This window comes from Bubalus bubalis, chromosome 13 (assembly GCF_019923935.1).
Source record: "Bubalus bubalis isolate 160015118507 breed Murrah chromosome 13, NDDB_SH_1, whole genome shotgun sequence".
In the NCBI taxonomy this organism is placed as follows: Eukaryota; Metazoa; Chordata; class Mammalia; order Artiodactyla; family Bovidae; genus Bubalus; species Bubalus bubalis.
Window position 1 is genome coordinate 16,689,675 of NC_059169.1, and position 19,393 is coordinate 16,709,067.

The following is a 19,393-nucleotide window of genomic DNA, read 5'->3' on the forward strand; positions in this document are numbered from 1 at the left end:
GAGATTTCTGTGTATTGCCTTTGTATCCTGAAACTTGCTGAATTCACTGGTTAGCTCTAGTAATTTTCTGATACTATCTTTAGGGTTTTCAATTACAGTATTATGTCATCTGTAAATAGTGAGAGCTTGACTACTTCTTTTCTGATCTGGATTCCTTTTATTTCTTTTTCTTCTCTGTTTGCTATACCTAGGACTTCCATAACTATGTTGAATAATAGTGGTGAAAGTGGCCACCCTTGTCTTGTTCCTGATCTTAGAGGGAATGCTTTCAGTTTTTCACCATTGAGAATAATGTTTGCTGTAGGCGTATCCTATACGGCCTTTACTATGTTGAGGTAAGTTCCCTCTATGCCCATTTCTTGAAGAGTTTTAATCATAAATGGGTGCTGAATTTTGTCAAAGGCTTTTTCTGCATCATATAGTTTTTATCTTTCAGTTTGTTAATATGGTGTATCACATTGATTGATTTGCATATATTGACGAATCATTGCATCCCTGGAATGAACCCAATTTGATCATGGTGTATGAGCTTTTTGATGTGTTGCTGAATTCTGTTTGCTAAAATTTTGTTGAGGATTTTTGCATCTATGTTCACCAATGATATTGGCTTGTGATTTTCTTGTTTTGTGTTGTCTTTGTCTTGTTTTGGTATCAGGGTGATGGCAGCCTCATAGAATGAGTTTGGAAGTGTTCTTTCCTCTGCAATTTTTTGAAAATGTTTTAGAAGTATAGGCATTAGCTCTTCTCTAAATGTTTCATAGAATTCTGTGAAGCCACCTGGTCCTGGGATTTTCTTTTTTGGGGAGATTTTTTATTACAGCTTCACTTTCAGCACTTGTAATTAGGTTGCTTATTTCTATTTCTTCCTGGTTCAGTTTTGGAAGATTGAACTTTTCTAAGAATCTGTCCATTTCTTCCAGGTTATCCATTTTATTGGCATATAGTTGTTCATAATCGTCTCTTATAATCATTTGTATTTGTGCATCGTCTGTTATAACCTCTCATTTTCATTTCAAATTTTGTTGATTTGATTCTTCTCTCTTTTTTCTTGATGAGTCTGGCTAAAGGTTTGTCAATTCTGTTTATCTTCTCAAGAACCAGCTTTTAGTTTTATTAATCTTTACTATTATTTCTTTCATTTCTTTTTCTTTCATTTCTGCTCAGATCTTTATTTCTTTTCTTCTACTTATTTTGGTGTTTTTTTTTTTTTTTTTCTGTTGTTCTTCTTCTGTTTCCAGTTGTTTTAGGTGTAAACTTAGATTGTCTATTCGATGTTTTTCTTGTTTCTTGAAACAGGATTATATTGCTATAAACTTCCCTCTTAGAACTGCTTTTGCTGCATCCCACAGGTTTTAAGTTGTCATGTTTTCATTGTCATTTGTTTCCAGAATTTTTTTGATTTCCCTTTTGATTTCTTTAGTACCCTGTTGGTTAATTAGAAATGTGTTGTTTAATCTCCATGTGTTTATGTTTCTCACAGTTTTTTTTTTTTTTCTTATAATTGATATCTAGTCTCATGGCATTGTGGTCAGAGAAGATGCTTGATACACTTTCAATTTTCTTAAATTTACTGAGGTTTGATTTGTGGCCCAAGATGTGGTCTATCCTGGAGAATGTTCCATGTGCCCTTGAGAACAAGGTACGTTCTTCTCTATTTGGATGGAGTGTCCTGAAGATACCAGTGAGATCATCTAATGTATCATTTAAGACTTGTGTTTCCTTCTTAATTTTATGTGTTGATGATCTGTCCATTGGTGTGAGTGGGGTATTAAAGTATCCTACTATTGTTGTGTTACTGTCAATTTCTCCTTTTTTGTCTGTTAGTGTTTGTCTTATGTATTGAGGTGCTTCTATGTTGAGTGCATAGATATTTACAATTGTTATTATCTTCCTCTTGGATTGATCCCTTGATCATTAAGGAAGGAATTGTCCTTCCTTAACTCTTGTATTATTCTTTATTTTAAGGTCTATTTTGTCTGATATAAGGATTGCTACTCCAGCTTTCTTTAGCTTTCCATTTGCATGAAATATATTTTTCCATCCTCTCACTTTCAGTGTATATGTGTCTTGAGGTCTGAAGTGAGTTCTTGTAGACAGCATGTATATGGGTCTTGTTTTTTATCCATTCAGCCAGTCTGTGTCTTTTGGTTGGAACATTAAATCCATTTACATTTAAAGTGCTGCTGCTGCTGCTAAGTCACTTCAGTCCTGTCCAACTCTGTGCGACCCCATAGACGGTAGCCCACCAGACTCCTCTGTCACTGGGATTCTCTAGGCAAACATACTGGAGTGGGTTGCCATTTTCTTCTCCAATGCATGGAGGCATGCTGAGTCGCTTCAGTCGTGTCCAACTCTGTGCGACCCCATGGACAGCAGCCCACCAGGCTCCTCTGTCCACAGGATTCTCTAGGCAAGAATACTGGAGTGGGCTGCCTTTGCCTTCTCCGACATTTAAAGTAATTGTTGATATATATGTTCCTATTGCCATTTTCTGTATTGTTTGTGGTTGATTTTGTAGATCTTTTTTTTCCTCTTGTATTTCTTGATTGTATAAGTCCATTTAACATTTGTTGTAAACCTGGTTTGGTGGTACTGAATTCTCTTAACTTTTGTTTGTCTGAAAAGCTTTTTATTTCTCTATCAGTTTTGAATGAGATTCTTGCCAGACACAGTAATATTGGTTGTAGATTTTTCCCTTTCAGTACTTTAAATATATCCTGCCATTCCCTTCTGGCCTGCAGCGTTTCTGTTGAAAGATCAGCTCTTTAAGTGTATGGGGTTTCCCTTGTATGTTACTTGTTGTTTCTCCCTTGCTACTTTTAATATTCTTTCTTTATGTTTAGTCTTTTCTACCTTGATTAGTATGTGTCTTGGCATGTTTCTCCTTGGGTTTATCCTGTATGGGAAACCCTTTGTGCCTCTTGGACTTGATCATCTATTTCCTCTTACATGTTGGGGAAATTTTCAACTATAATCTCTTCAAAAATTTTCTCATACCTTTCTTTTTCTCATCTTCTTCTTGGACCCCTGTAATTTGGATGTTGGTGTGTTTGGTATTATCCCAGAGGTCTCTGAGACTATCCTCAGTTCTTTTTTCTTTTTATTTTATTCTGCTCTTCAGAAGTTATTTATACCATTTTATCTTTCAGCTCATGGATTCGTTCTTCTGCTTCAGATATTCTGCTGTTGATTCCTTCCAGAGTATTTTCAATTTCAGTAATTTTGTTGTTTATCTCTGTATGTTTATTTTTTAATTCTTCTAGGCATTTGTTAACTGATTCTTGCATTTTCTCCATTGTTTTCAAGGGTTTTGATCATCTTTACTATCATTATTCTAAACTCTTTTTCAGACAGTTTTCCTATATCCTCTTCATTTGTTTTGACTTCTGTTTTTCTGTTTTGTTCCTTCATTTGTGTAGTATTTCTCTGCCTTTTCAATATTATTATTTTTTTAACTTTGTCTGAGATCTCATTTTCCCAGGCTTCAAGGTTGAATTCTTTCATCCTTTTGGTTTCTGCCCTCCGAAGGTTGTTCCAGTGTTTGTGTAAGCTTCCTTTAGGGTGAGATTTGTTCTGAGTTTTTTTTGTTTGTTTGTTTGATTTTCCTCTGATTGGTAAGGCTGTGTGAGGTGGTAATCCTGTTTGCTGGTTGATTGAGTTTGTATTTTGAATTTGTTTGTTGTTTAGGTGAGGCGTCCTGCACAGGGTGCTACTGGTGGTTGTTGATGCTGGGTTTTGTATTCAAGTGTTTTCCTTTGTGTGAGTTCTCACTATTTGATACTTCCTAGGGTTAGTTCTCTGGTCATCTAGGGTCTTGGAGTCAGAGCTCCCACTCTAAAGGCTCAGGGCTTGATCCCTGGTCAGGAATGAAGATTCCACAAATGGTTTGTTGTGGCATTAAGTGAGATTAAAACAAATAGCCCAAAACAAGAAGCCAAAGATGAACCTCAGACAAATGGCAATTACAAAACCAGGCAAATAATAATTAATATAATGGAATATACACATATACACATACATCTATAAGCAAAGTCTAAACAGTCCAACAAAAATAAAGTACAATAGATTGATCCAGCAAACAAAAGAAATAAAAAATTATATTTACTAGTTAAGAACAAAACTAACTAAAGCACAAACAGGAAAACAAAATGAAAGCAAGGTGCCAAGTAGGGAATAAAGCGATGGAAATAGAACTAATACATACGTTGAGAGGAAAGGAAGGAAATTATAGATATGCAAAGTTAAATAGAGGTAGGTGAAGAAGATTTATATAAATTAAAGATTAACTACAAGGGAAAAAGTACAGTAGGAAAGGTAAACAAAGGAATAATATAGAAAAATATAATACATTTCTTCTTCCTAGAAGAAAGAAAAAAGGCGGGGGGCGGGGGTGGGGAAGAAAAAGGAAAACTCCACAGAACTGCAAAAGCCCAGTGTAGAGGCTGAGGTTTATAACAACAATAAAAATTACGACTGAACATAATAAACATATATATACACACCCATGGAAAAATAAAAAAAAAGTTCAACAAAAATAAAGTACAATACATTGCCCTGGTGAACAAAGGAAACCAAGAATTGTATCTACCAGTTAAGAACAAAACTAACTAAAGCACAAACTGGAAAACAAAAATAAAGCAAGGTGCCAATTGGGGAATATAGCAGTGAAAATAGAACTAACAAATATGTTAAGAGGAAAGAAAAGAAAGAAAAAATAGATACACAAAGTTAAATAGAGGTAGATAAAGAAGATTTATATGCATTAAAGATTAACTGCAAGTGGAAAAGAACAGTAGGAAAAGCAAACAAAGGAATAAATCTAGAAAATAATAACAACAGATTTTAAAAATTTTAAAAAGAGAAAATTTAAAAAAAGAAAAGAAAACTCCACAGAACTGCAAAAGCCCAACACAGAGGCAGAGGTGATTCATTGGGGGGGAAAAAAAAAAGTTCAAAAGCTTAATTAGATTTCATAGTGCCAATAAAATCAACAACTACAACAGAGGGGGGTGCAAAAAAAGGAAAAAAAAATCCAAAAGAATTGACAGAACAAGTCAAACCATAAAAATAATAAATGTTTTTCTTGAGTCACTGCTATCAGAGTCCTTTCTCTCCCTGAGAGTCACAGTCCACCTCACCTCCCTAGGATGCTCTCCAACATTGTGCTGATCTCTGGACCTGCTGTGGGGGGCTGCTCAGATTCTAATCTGGTCTTACTTCTTGCCTCCAATGTCTACAGCTATCAGAACTAGTGTATTTTCTTTTGTGGGAGCTCTCAATGTCCTTTTATATATTCCATAGATGCAGTCTGCCTAGTTGACCGTGTGGATTTAATCTGCAGCTTGTACAGCTGGTGGGAAAGTTCTGAGTCTTCTTCCTTAGCCAAACTGCCCCTGGGTTTCAACTGTAGTTTTATTTCTACCTCTGCATGTGGGTTGTCCACTGGAGTTTATTCCTGAGGCTGCCCTGGAGGACTTGGGTTTGCCCCTGTGAGGGCCACATGTGGAGGTGGTACAGCTGCTTGGGTCGCAGGGGTTCTGGCAACACCAGATATTCAGGGGAGTTGATGGCTAGGCAGCAGGAAATACAGTGCTCTAGAAGGGTATGGCCACCAGTATTGTCCAGTACATTCCAGTATTCCTTCCTGGAAAACCCCCCTGACAGAGAATCCTGGCAGGCCATAGTCTACAGGGTCACAAAGTGTTGGGAATAATGCAAGCAACCCTTGTGCATTGACACAAGACATTTTTTTGCCTGTGGCAGCTCTGCCCCCAGTGAGAGTTCAGCATGAAGGTGGTGCAGCTGCTTGGCTTGCAGGGACCCTGGCAGCGCCAAATGTGCAGGGACATGGACTGCTTCTGCCTCAGGAGTTATGGCCCTATCAGTCTCTTTTCAAGTCTCTTGTAGCTGGCGAACGGAAGGCCTCTTTGGCCAGTCTTTCTCCATAGCTCCCCCCATTTAGACACTTAGAGGGTTTCCTTGCCTGGGTTCCTTCTCTGTTGTTTGGAGCATCAAGCACATAGAGGCGCTCCCCTGCCTGGGGCCCTACTCTGTAGTTCAGTGCATGAGGTGATTGATGGGCCAGCCTCTCTACTGTTCAGCTGCCAATGCTGGAGTGTGGAGAGAGAGGCTATGGTGATGGCTCCACCCGCTACGTGTGACTCAGCAGTATCCCCTTGCTTCCATGGCTGCTTAGCTTTTCTCCACAGGCATTTCCCATCACAGTCTTCTCCCTCACATCTGCCCTGATCCATCTCTCTGCAGTCAACAGCAGCCCTCACCCTGGGCTTGCTCCATAATCCCTAAACTCCAGCTCCCAGATGCTACCTCTTCCAGGAGACCAGCGTTCCTGTCCGGGGTATATATGGCTGCGACAGGGACTGTCTGATTCTCATTCCATTTAGGCTGCCACAGATCAGCTATTTCACTGATTTCTCCTCTGACTCAGACAATTGCCCTGATGGGGGGATCAGAACCCTGCTTCAGTTCCCCCACCTGCCAAGGGCAGGTCCAGTCCTACTAACACTCCTGTTTTTCCACCTAGTCCTTCATTCTACCAAGTTTTGCGTGGTTCTATATATTCTTTTCTGTTGGTCAGGTACTCCTGTCCACTCTCAGCTGGTGTTCTGCATGCACTTCTGTGTCTGAAGGTGTGTTCCTGATGTATCCGTGGAGAGAGATGTACTCCACGTCCACCTACTCCTCCACCATGTTGTCCAATCTCTACATTTTCTTAAGTATGAGATCCAAAACTGAATCCAGTCTTCCAATGAAGGTACCTATGAACTCAGTAAAAATGTTAAATTATTTTCTTCCCCCACATTCTTTTTTTTAGCATCTTTACTGGGAACCTCCCAGGCCACCACTGCTTCCCCTGGCTTAAGTCTTGACTCTCATTCCTGTTTCTGGAATTTAGAACTTCTCAGTGACTCTTGGTTGGCCCCACAGTGACTAAAGTAGAACAACTCTGATGCTTTTCCGTGTAAAAGGTGTCCTAACACACACTGACTGAGGCCTCTATGGAGTCTAGACTGGCCTTTTTCAAAGCCATACAAATTTATTTTTTTTTCCCTAAAACAGCCTCCACATCTTTCCCATGGTTAGTTCCCTTGCTGTTGTTCACCTTGTTAAAGCCAATGAGTCTTCCAGGTGCACTTATTAACACCCTGCTGTGTGCACTGAGATTGATGCCCTTACAGACATTACTTCACAAAAACCTCTTAGTTTACAAGGACACTGAGCCAGGAGAGGGGACGGACCCGCCCTGGGCAAATTAAGGGAGACTAGGACACCCAGCTCTCATTCCTACCTCTAAGGGACCTGTCTCTACGTAGAACTTGTTAAGATAGATGCCTGAGGAAACCTCAGCCTAGTCAGGGTTTAGAGGTTTGATACAGGATAGTAAGTGCTAAATAGAAGTGGAAGTAGCAGCTGGAGGCTTTCAGTGAAGTTGGAAAGCTCCCTGTGCCCAGGGCTTGGGGGGCAGTGCCCTGGGGCTTGCAAGGTGGGCAGGTGTGTGGAGGCTGAGAAGAGGACCCAGTCCTTTGCTGTAGGAAGAGTAGAAGCTCGGGTGTGGAGGGAGGAGGAAGCACGGCTGTGAGGAGAACAGCAGGCATATCCTCACCTGGAGGAGGCGGGGTGTTTGGCAGAGAGAAGCTGTTGGGAATTCTCGCTGTCAGGTCCTGTGTTAGTTTGCCAGGTCTATGTCCATCCAGGCTGTTCTCACAGAGACCAGAGCCTGGGCAGCTTAGAAATGATGGAAATTTATCTCTCCTGGTTCTGGAGGCTGGGAAAATCCAAGTCAGGGTGCTGAAAGAGTCAGTGTTTGTTGAGGGCCCATTTCCTGTGTCCTCGCATGGTGGCAGGGGTGAGGGAGCCACGTGGGTCCTTTCATGAAGGCACTAATCCCTTTCATGCAGGCTTCACCCTCATGCCCTTGTCCTTCCCCATGGGCCCACCTCCTAATACTAACACAGTGGGGCGTAGGTCTCAATGCATGACTTTTGAGGACAAGAACATTTATTCTATAGCATGCTGTCATAGATGGGGTGCTTAAAGAATAGAAATCAATTTTCTCAAATTAAAGTTCTTGAGGCTACAGGTTCAAGGTGTGGGCAGGTTTCTCCTGAGACCTCTCTCCTTGGCTTCTGACTGCATCCACCTCACCTTGTCCTCACATGGTCTTCTCTCTGTTTACATGCAATCTGTGTCTCTGTTCTTTTTTGCTTTTTTAAGTTTTTATTGAAATATAGTTGATTTACTACATTGTGTTAATTTCTTTGTACAGCAAAGTGACACAGCTCTACACATATATACATTCTTTTCCATAATGGTTTATCTCAGGGTATTGAATACAGCTCCCTGTGCTATACCATAGGACCTTGTTGTTTATCCATTCTACACATAATAGTTTGCTTCTGCTAACCCCAAATTTCCAGTCCATCCCTCCCCACCACTTCCCTACATCCATGCAACCACAAGTCTGTTCACTGTATCTGTGAGTCTGTTTCTGTTTTGTAAATAGGTTCGTTTCTGCCATAGTTTAGATTCCACATATAAGTGACTAATATGATATCTGGCTTTCTCTTTCTGACTTACTTCACTTAGTATGACAATCTCCGGGTTCATCTGTTTCTGCAAATGGATTATTTCTTTTCTTTTCTTTTTTTTTTTTTTTTCATGGCTGAGTAGTACTGCATTATCTATATGTACCACATCTTCTTTATCCAGTCATTTCTCAATGGACGTTTCGGTTGTTTCCATGTTTTGCCTATTGTGAATAGTGTTGCCATAAACATAGGAGTACATGCATATTTTTGACTTATAGTTTCATCCAGATATATGCCCAGGAGTGAGATTATTGGCTTATAAAGTAATTCTACTTTTAGTTTTCTGAGGAAACTCTATACAGTTATCCATAGTGGCTGCAGTGATTTATATTCCAACCAGCACTGTAGAAGAGTCCCCTTTACTCCATAGCCTCTCAGTTCAGTTCAGTCGCTCAGTCATGTCTGACTCTTTGTGACTCCATGGACTGCAGCATGTCAGGCTTCCCTGTTCATCATCAATTCCTGGAGCTTACTCAAACTCATGTCCATAGAGTCGGTGATGCCATGCAACCATCTCATCTTCTATCATCCTTTTCTCCTCTTGCCTTCAATCTTTCTGAGAATCAGAGTCTTTTAAAATGAATCAGTTCTTTGCAGCAGGTGGCCAAAGTATTGGAGTTTCATCTTCAGTATCAGTCCTTCCAATGAATATTCAGGACTGATTCCCTTTAGGATGGACTGGTTGGATCTCCTTGCAGTCCAAGGGACTCTCGAGCATCTTCTCTACACCATAGTTCAAAAGCATCAATTGTTTGGCACTCAGCTTTCTTTACAGTCCAACTCTCACATCCATACATGACTTCTGGAAAAATCATAATTTTGACTAGACAGACCTTTCTTGGCAGAGTAATGTCTCTGCTTTTTAAATATGCTGTCCACATTTGTCATCGCTTTTCTTCCAAGGAGCAAGCATCTTTTACTTTCCTGGCTGCAGTCACCATCTGCAGTGATTTTGGACACCACAAAATAAAATCTGTCAGTTTCCACTTTTTACCCATCTATTTGCCATGAAGTGATGGGACAAGATGCCATGATCTTAGTTTTCTGAATGTTGAGTTTTAAGCCCACTTTTTTCACTCTTCTCTTTCACTTTTATCAAGAGGGTCTTTAGTTCTTCTTGGTTTTCTGTCATAAGGGTGGTGTTATCTGCATGTCTTCGGTTATTGATATTTCTCCCAGCAATTTTGATTCCATCTTGTGCTTCATCCAGCCTGGCATTTTGCATGATGTACTCTGCATATAAGTTAAGTAAGCAGAGTGACAGCATACAGCCTTGACATACTCCTTTCCCTATTTGGAACCAGTCTGTTGTTCCATGTACAGTTCTAACTGTTGCTTCTTGACCTGTACACAGGTTTCTCAAGAGGCAGGTCAGGTGGTCTGAGATCCCCATCTTTAAAAAAATTTTTCTGCAGTTTGTTGTGATCCACACAGTCAAAGGCTTTGGCATAGTCAATAAAGCAGAAGTAGATATTTTTCTGCAACTCTCTTGCTTTTTCAATGATCCAACAGATGTGGGTAATTTGATCTCTGGTTCCTCTGCCTTTTCTAAATCCAGCTTGAACATCTGGAAGTTCACGGTTCACCTATCGTCAAAGCCTGGCTTGGAGAATTTTGAGCATTATTTTGCTAGTGTGTGAGATGAATGCAGTTGTGTGGTAGTTTGAACATTCTTTGGCATTGCCCTTTTTTGGGATTGGAATAATACTTATCTTTTCCAGTCCTGTGGCCACTGCTGAGTTTTCCAAATTTGCTGGCATATTGAATGCAACACTTTTACAGCATCATCTTTTAGGATTTGAAATAGCTTAACTGGAATTCTATCACGTCCACTAGTTTTGTTCACAGTGATGGCACCTAAGGCCCATTTGACTTCACATTCCACGATGTCTGGCTCTAGGTGAGTGATCGCACCATCATGGTTATCTGGGTCATGAAGATCTTTTTTGTATAGTTCTTCTGTGTATTCTTGCCACCTCTTCTTAATATTTTCTGCTTCTGTTAGGTCCATACCATTTCTTTCCTTTATTGAGCCCATATTTGCATGAAATGTTCCCTTGGTATCTCTAATTTTCTTGAAGAAATCTCTAGTCTTTCCCATTCTATTTTTTCCCTCTATTTCTTTGCATTGATCACTGAGGAAAGCTTTCTTATCTCTCCTTGTTATTATTTGTAACTCTGCATTTCAATGGGTATATTTTTCCTTTTCTCTTTTGCCTTTAGCTTCTCTTCTTTTCTCAGCTACTTGTAAGACCTCCTCAGACAACCATTGGCCTTTTTCATTTATTTTTCTTGCGGTTGGTCTTGGTCACTGTCTCCTGTACAAGTTCGGGGACCTCTGTCTGTAGTTCTTAATGCACTCTGTCTATCAGATCTAATCCCTTGAAGCAGCCCACTCCCTCTCAGCCACTGTTATTTTAATGGTCTTTTTGACTGGTGTGAGGTGATAGCTTGTTTTGGTTTTCATTTTCATTTGTCTAATAATTCACAGAAAGGAGCTTCTTTTCATGTGCCTATTAGCCATCTTTACATGTCCTTTGGAGAAATGTCTATTTAGTTCTTCTGCCCATTTTTTTTAGTTGGATTTTGTTGTTATTGTTGAGTTGTATGAGCTGTTTGTATATTTTGGAAATTAAGCCCTTGTCGGTCACATCATTTGCAATATTTTCTCCCATTCTGTAGATTGTCTCTTCATCGTGTTTATGGTTTCCTTTGCTGTGAAAAAGCTTGTAAGTTTGATTAAGTTCCATCTGCTTATTTGCTTTTTTTTAATTAAAAATTATTTATTATTGACTGTGCTGGGTTTTCATTGTTTTGAGGGCTTTTCTCTAGTTTCAGCGAGCAGGGGCTGCTCTATATTGTGGTGTGTGGACTTCTCAATGTGGTGGCTTCTCTTGTTGTAGAACGTGGGCTCTAGGATATGTGGGCTTAGTAGTTGCAGCTCCTGGACTCCAGGGCACAGGCTCATTAGTTGTGACACATTGATTTAATTGCTTTGTGCATGTGGGAATCTTCCTGGACCAGGAAAGGATTCCATGTCTCCTGCACTGGCAGGTGGATTCTTTGCCAGTGAGCCACCAGGGAAGCATCCATTTGTATATTTTTGTTTATATTTCTATTGCCTTCAGAGATTGAGCTAAGAAAACACTGGTATAATTTATGTCAGAGAATGTTTTGCCTATAATCTCTACAGGAAGTTTTATGATGTCATGTCTTATAATTAAGTCTTTAAGCCATTTTGAGTTTATTTTGTGCATGGTGAGGTGGTTTGTTCTAACTTCATTGATTTATATGTCTGTGTTTCTGTTCCCATGTCTTAGTCTCCCCTTCATCTAAGCACACCAGTCACATTAGATTAGTTCCAGTATAACTAAAGGTAATCATTACTTATTTAAAGTCCATGACACCAAATTCTAAGGTAATGATGACTAAGGTGACAACATGTGAACTTGAGGACATGATTAATTTACAGTAAGCCCAGAAAGTAAAGAAAAGAGGCTTCATAGGGTCAGCAGATGTGCAAGGAACTCTGAGGTTTGGACACTAGGGGCTGGAATTCCACATCCACTGAGTGGGGGTTGTTAGACTTTGGTGGAACCTGCCTGTGTATAAAACATGCTCAGTGTTGAGGTGATGAAAGAGTTGCAGAGATGGATGGTGGTGATGGATGTGCAAAATTGTGAATGTACTTAATGCCACTATATGGCTACATGGTTAAAATGGTAAATTTCACGTTAGGTATATTGTAACACACATATAAAACCTGAATAGTAGCACTGAATCTTTGAGAACATGAGAGAACAGGGCAGATGACACATTGCAGGGCCTCCAGCTCTCTGATCTGACTCCCCCCTTTCCTAACCTCTCCTGTTCATGACTTGATGAGTTTTCCCTTAGAGAAGTGCCTTGTGTCTTGTCATGAGTTCAGTGACAGGAGCTCGTGCTGTGACGGTGATTCCTCACCCCCACCTTTCTGGCATCTTGAGTGTCTCAGCCTCTTGGTTCCAAGCATCTCACCCTGGACTTACAAATGTCTGTCTCCCCATCTTGTGAGCATCTGCACAAGTTCTCCATCAGGGCAGGAACAGATTCTGCTGGTCATTGCATCCGTGTCACAAGGGAGAGTAAGGCATTTTGGTGCCAAGTACACTGTGCTGATCACAGAAGTTCTCCTGAGTTCTTTTTCAAACACAGGAGATTATTTGTAAAATCATCTCATATTTTGGGTGTACCACTTTGGATATGTACTTGAAAGAAGCAAGCTTAAGATTGTTGTTTGCTAATCAGAACCACACTCTCTAGGGTGCTTGAAGCAGAGAGCATGAAAGCTATTACGGAAGCCACTCAGCAGCAGCTAGAGAATGTTCTCAAGTTAGAGAATTTGATGGGACATATGCTGTGAAAGATGGTGGTTGTGTGGAAGCTTAACAATGGGGATGATTTGAATTAGAAGTGAATGAATCACACTTCTACTACCATTAACAGTTTCCTTCAGTCATGAAGGAAGGTCACTGAGGTTCATGAGTTTTACAACTTGCTGCTGTGAACACTAAGTGGGTTCTGTTATCTACAGAAGATGAGAGGCCTTGGATAAACTGATGCAGTCTCCCCTGTGTCCAGTTATGGATCCTGTCATGGTTCAGCCCCACATCACCAGACCCCTGCCTCTTCAGGTCTGCAGGTCTGTCCTGATCAGACTCCCCTCATTGTTTGTATTACCTCATCTGTGATGAACTATAGGAAGAAAATATTTTACAGCTTTTGTGTTGGTCCATCTTGGACATAAGAGCCCATGAGATTTGATTAACATTCGCCTTCAGGACCTTTAGACAAGTAAATATGAATTGAGATGAAAAAATTCCATTTAAAAACTTTAGTACTAAGTCTGAAAAGGTGTTAGTCAATAAACTTAGGTATGAACGCTGAGCTAACACATGTCAAAAGGTGAAAATGAATCCTTTGGACTTAATGAAGCAATTGTGTGTGTGCCTACATCCTGGGGTATTGCTTCTGATCACAGACCCAGTGTCCAGTGTGTCCCTCAGGACTTTTCTTCCTGAGTCCAAAGCACATCACCACTCACGGTTAGGGAGGACTGGAGGAAGAGGCTGACATTTACCAAGCAGATTTGTGGTTTGATTTCTCAGGATGTGTGGATGGGTTGTCACTGACCTTGTTTTGAGATGAAGAAAACTGAGGTTCAGTCGCTTGTCCAACGTCATCAGGTTTGTGAGAGGGACTGAGCTGCAGTCTGCTGCCCCCAGATTTTTTTTCTGACTCACTGACAGGCTGAGCTCTGGACCAGGTTCCTGAGATTTGCTCTGTGAGGGGCTCGGGATCCCAGAGTACCTGCCTGGAGCCCTGCCCGAGGTCACTGGGGCCCTGGACCAGGCACTCACTTCCCTGGAGGGGTTGTGGACCCAGTGGGATGAGACTGGGGCTGAGTCTCTAAGGGTCTGTATTTAAAATGTAGGAACAATATTTTACTGTGAAAAATATTTAAGGTTGAATAGTTGAGGGGGTGTCTTGACTGGGCCATTGGGTGATTTCCACTCTGCTTTGGGCCTTTTGGATTCTCTTCTTTTATTTTCATGTTTGGAAAGTGTTCGGTCTTAATGAAAGAAGACTTGCTTCCTGGATGGAACGGGGAATGTTGTAGAGACTGATGGATGCCATGCTGACATTCATATTCTGTCTAATATTCTTTGGGAACAAGTGTCTAGCAAATGCACTCTGGCAAAGGTTACCAAGAATCTATTAGGCTTTTGTTGCAAATAAGTACACCATTAATTTTAAATAAACACCTATAAAACTGTCTAAGAATGTACACATTTTTATATGACATAGATCCCTCTTTTACCATTCCTTCATAATGATAAAATAGTGTTTTAGTTCAGTCAAATTTTGATTTCTCAGTATTGCTTAGTTTTTTTTCTTTATAAAACATGTAAATAATTGTTAAGCTGAGTTTTAGAGAAAAGAACTTAGTTGTTAGTGTCTCCTTCACTGGACTGGTTTTTAGAATTTTTTGTAGCACTAGATTCAAATTTGCTGCTGATAAATTTAAGAACCTAGTTGGAATAATTGATTTATGTGTATGTAATTTTTATTATTGATTTGGTATTTAAACTACAGATCTTTGACTGCTGTGTGATCTTTGTCTTACTGTTTTCAAAATATAAGTTTTTTTGGAGCACCCCCATAACGTGCTTTTGCATTCTGTACCTTTTACATTTGTAGGTGTGTTTGTCAGGCCTTGAAGGAGAAGATCACAATCTTAGTGACTCATCAGTTGCAGTACCTAAAAGATACAAGTCAGATTCTGATATTGAAAGATGTAAGTAATTTCTAGAAGTTTGTGGAATTGCTAGCACACAGGTGTTTTGAAGGACAGACCTCCCCATAGGTCACTCTCCTTGAATTCATGGTAAACACCCTCTTTTCCCTCAGTTTTTTACCCCCTTCTTCTCAGAGCTGCTGTTCCTGCTTTGGAGGATGAATCCAAGACCTGTAGCCTGCCAGGTTCCTCTGCCCATGGGAGTCTCCTGGCAAGAATACTGGAGGGGGTTGTTATGCCCTCCTCCAGGGGATCTTCCCGACCCAGAGATCAAACCCTGTCTCATTGGCAGGCAGTTTCTTTACCACTAGCACCAACTGGAAAGCCCAGATATATCGCTATTATACTCTAAGCCACATAAATCCTAAAGTATTTAAGTACAACCACAGGGTTATTGAATCATCACTGTTCTAATGAAATCTGTTAAAGATAATGATGCAATTTTATTTAGAACTTTTTATTTTCCTCTTCCATGACTTAAGTCAGAGTATATTACTTAGAAATTAGAGGTACTAAAATCTGTTTGCATCCAGGTGGTTGTTATACATAGCTTGCCTAAAGATCATCTTCCATTAACATGTGGGAGCCTGTGCAGCAAGAGGACAAGGTTCTAACTTCATGGGGCTCCTGATTTTAATGGGGATGAATGTGACATCCTGGCTGCCTCCCTGAGGAGCTGGTGCCTCATGGGGTCTGAATGACCCCATGGGGGCCACACAGTCACCAGGGGGAGTGGGTCTGAGGCAGGGGGTCCTCAGGAAGGAGCTGACCTGGCAGGTTGGAGGAACAGCAGGAAGACCAGCATGTCTGAGGAGAGTGAGCAGGGGGACGGGAGGGAGCTGGTCTCCGAGCAATGGGCAGTGGGCCCAGAAGTGGGATGGAAGCCTTGAATGGCATCATATTTGAGAGATTCCTCTGATGTTCACTGGAGGGATGACAGCAGAAGTAGTTAGGAGTCTTAGTAAAGTTGAGGAAACGGAAGTGTGGGCTCAGGCTAGAGTATCAGTTTCTAGAGCTGCTGTAAAGAATTCTAAAGAATCACAAACTGGGTGACTTAAAATAACGTTTTTATCCTCTCCCTGTTCTGGAGGCTACAAGTCCCAAATCCAGGTGCTGGCAGGGCCGTACTCTCCTGAAGGCTCCACGGGAGGATCCTTCCTTCCAGCCTCTGGTGTTCACCAGCCTTCCTTGTGTTCCTTGGCTTCCAGCTTCAGCACTGTGGTCTCTGCCTCTGATGTCACATGGTCATTGTCCCCATGTCTGTCTGAGTCTTTTAACTTCCCATAAGGATATCAGTCATATTGAATTTAGGGTCACCCTGCTCCAGTGTGACCTCATCTTAACTTGATTACATCTGCAAAGACCCTTCTCCCAAATAAGATCGTGTTCACAGGTGTCATGTTTGAACTTATCTTTTCAAGGAGGGGGCACCATTCACACCACAACTCCTAGCATTTTGGGGGGGTGGGCTGAAAGTTAGCGAGAAGCTTTCAGACTTGGTGGTTGTTTGATGCTTCACTCCTTGGCCTGTTTACCTTTGGGCCTCAGAACCTCTGTCATTAACCCCTGAACTGTTCCACAGCCCCTCGATCAGATCCCTTACTTAAGAAATGAATTTCTGACCTAAGAAGGATTATTAAAATGCAGAACCTCTGTCTCTCTAGAAGCAGTTCCATGTGTTGACTCCTCTCCACTCCTCTAGGAATGGATTGATGGAGGGGCTAAGGTTTCTCAAGCTTGAGAGCAGTTGATTTCATGTTCAGTGGGGGTGATTCTGGTGTGTAAACCTCAGTGTTGACAGTGTTAGGAGCACAGATCAGTGGGCAGGAGAATAAACCATTGAACCAATTCCTGGATATTTTAGGGTCCCCTATTGCTTCCTTGGTAGAAGGCAATGGCAACCCACTCCAGTACTGTTGCCCGGAAAATCCCATGGATGGAGGAGCCTGGTAGGCTGCAGTCCATGGGGTCGCTAAGAGTCAGACATGACTGAGCGACTTCACTTTCACTTTCCACTTTCATGCATTGGAGAAGGAAATGGCAACTCACTCCAGTGTTCTTGCCTGGAGAATCCCATGGACGGAGAAGCCTGGTAGGCTGAAGTCCATGGGGTTGCCCAGAGTCGGACACGACTGAAGTGACTTAGCAGCAGCAGCATTGCTTCCTTTAAGGACACTACCCCTAATTTTGCTACGAACAAAACAACTATTTGTCCCCTGGTGAGCACCTCTTGGATGAGTTGGGGTGCATCCTTACTGTTTGTCTGGGCCATGTCTCATAGCAGAGAGCGGATGTCTGCCCCCTTAGTCTCCTTGGGATTGTCAGTGCTTGGCTGCTGAGCGAAATTGCTCCCTTTGTGCCACCAGTCATTTCATTGTGCATATTACAGATGTGAAGTGGTGAGTGGTGATTTCTTTAAAGAGGTATGTGAATTTTGCCTCCCAAGTAGAACAAGACACACTATATCCTGCATGATATTCTAGTTCTGCAGTATCAGATGGTACTCAGATCCTTCATTGGGTTTCTCCCAGTGGCTTACTTCAGGGGATAAGGTGAGAATGGTCCCAACTAGTGTCCTGAGTCAACTTCTATCTGACCAGTGTTAATCAGAGCTGCTCGTATTTGATGTGTTTTGCATCCTGGGATTTTTTTCCTAGTGCTTTGGTTGCCACTGAGTGAATCAGCTGTGTCTTGTTTAGGGATCAGAAAATGATGAAAGCATCTGCACATTATTTTATATGACTTTGTAAGGGAGGGTAACTGTGAGGTGATGTGTTACATGTGTTCAAAGAACATGATGAGATTGGTTGTAGCTTAAGCAGTTGTCTGATATAGAGAAGCCTTGTTGGCTGCTTGTGATTGTTCTTAAGTTTTTTCTCAGATCTGAGTGCATTGATTCTGGCTTAGGTTTTGGTTTGTGGGCACAGGCTGCCAAGGCTTTAGAGCCACCCCAGACCCATGGGCTCCTTGTTTAATTACTTTAACAGTGGAATATTGAATCTTCAGGTTTGAACTTCCTGAGTGTGTGGGGCACTTGTAAAGACAATAGAGCTGGAGCTCATGGGTTTTCTATCCAGGGCTGTTTTCGGCTATCTCAGCCAGGAACATGATAGTATGACAGTGACAGTGGTCACTGAAAATTTAATGAGAGACTCTTACCCATATGCAGATGTGCTGGTCCCCACCTCTGGGTTAAGTTTAAATTTCTTTCCTGGAATATCCTCCCCAATTGACTGTTTGTTAAAATTCTGCTTCTCACATGATTTGCTGTATGTGCATAGTCACTCAGTCATGTCTGACTCTTTGTGACCCCATGGACTGTAGCCTGCCAGGCTCCTCTGTCCATGGGATTTTGCAGGCAAGAACACTGGAGTGGGTTGCCATGCCCTCCTCTAGGGGATCTTCCCGATCCAGGAATCGAACCCAGGTCTCCTGTATTGCAGGCGGATTCTTTACTGTCTGAGCCACCAGGGAGGCTTCTCTCAATTCCCATGTTGTCTGTAGAGACTGCTGATCCTGCCACCAACCTCTGTGCTTCTTGCTTCCCCAAGTGCCCAGGGTACTAATGTCAATGGCCTGCATTTTAAACATATAAGCAGATGTTTCTTTCATATCCCCCAGCACCCAACACAGGGTTTGGCAGAAAACACAATGCTCAGTTCTGTACTTGAGTTGACTGAACTAGATTTTTCAACAAGATAGACTCAGGGATCTTTTTTTTTTTTTTTTTTTTACAAAAACCATAATTTAAAGCCATATAACTTTTCTTGATTAATATTTAGGTTGTTTTACTATTATCAAATATAAATTAATTCCTCTCATTTTTTTTTTTTTTTAATTTTAGGGCAAAACGGTGCAAAGGGGAACTTACTCTGAGTTCCTAAAATCCAGTGTAGATATTTCTTCCCTTTTTGACAAGGGGAATAAGCAATCTGAGCCATCTCCAGTTCCAGGAACTTCCACTGTGATCTCTGAGTCTTTGGGTCGGCCTCTACAGTCTCCCAGACCTTTGTTGAAAGGTGCAGCTCAAGAGGACCAAGATGTGAGTTTCTATCTATCAGTGTGCCTGGGTCTGTCTGCTCTTGGTGGCCTCAAGGACCTTCAGTCTGCTTCTCTAATGACATCTTCATTTGTCCCAAAGTAGACCCTAAAGTTCCCAAAGTCTATTCCATTGAATTGATAGAAGAGCATGAATGGAGCAAGCCTGCTTGGGGTTCCCCTTTGAGTGTAGGATGGAGAATCTTATGGAGATGAGTAGTGAGTGCACTGCTATGAATTTCTGGGTGTGTGTGGCTCACACTGATTGAGAACTCTTCAGTTTACCATAATTAGATCCTACTCACTCTGGTGGCTCCTAATTTCCCTTATGCATCCAGAGGATTAATGTGAAGACCCCCTTAGACTGAGTCCTGCTTTTGCCACATTAAATCAGCTACTTTTCCTATAC

General features: G+C 41.4%; 1 protein-coding gene across 1 annotated transcript in view; it reads left to right on the forward strand.

Annotated features, from left to right (window-relative positions):
- Positions 1–19,393, forward strand: part of LOC102392111 (ATP-binding cassette sub-family C member 4) — a 161,578-nt gene that overhangs the window by 60,689 nt on the left and 81,496 nt on the right. Inside the window, exons 14-15 of the mRNA XM_044926896.2 lie at positions 14,850–14,946; positions 18,791–18,988. Of these exons, the coding sequence (XP_044782831.2) occupies positions 14,850–14,946; positions 18,791–18,988 (295 nt within the window). The remainder of the gene's footprint in view (positions 1–14,849; positions 14,947–18,790; positions 18,989–19,393) is intronic.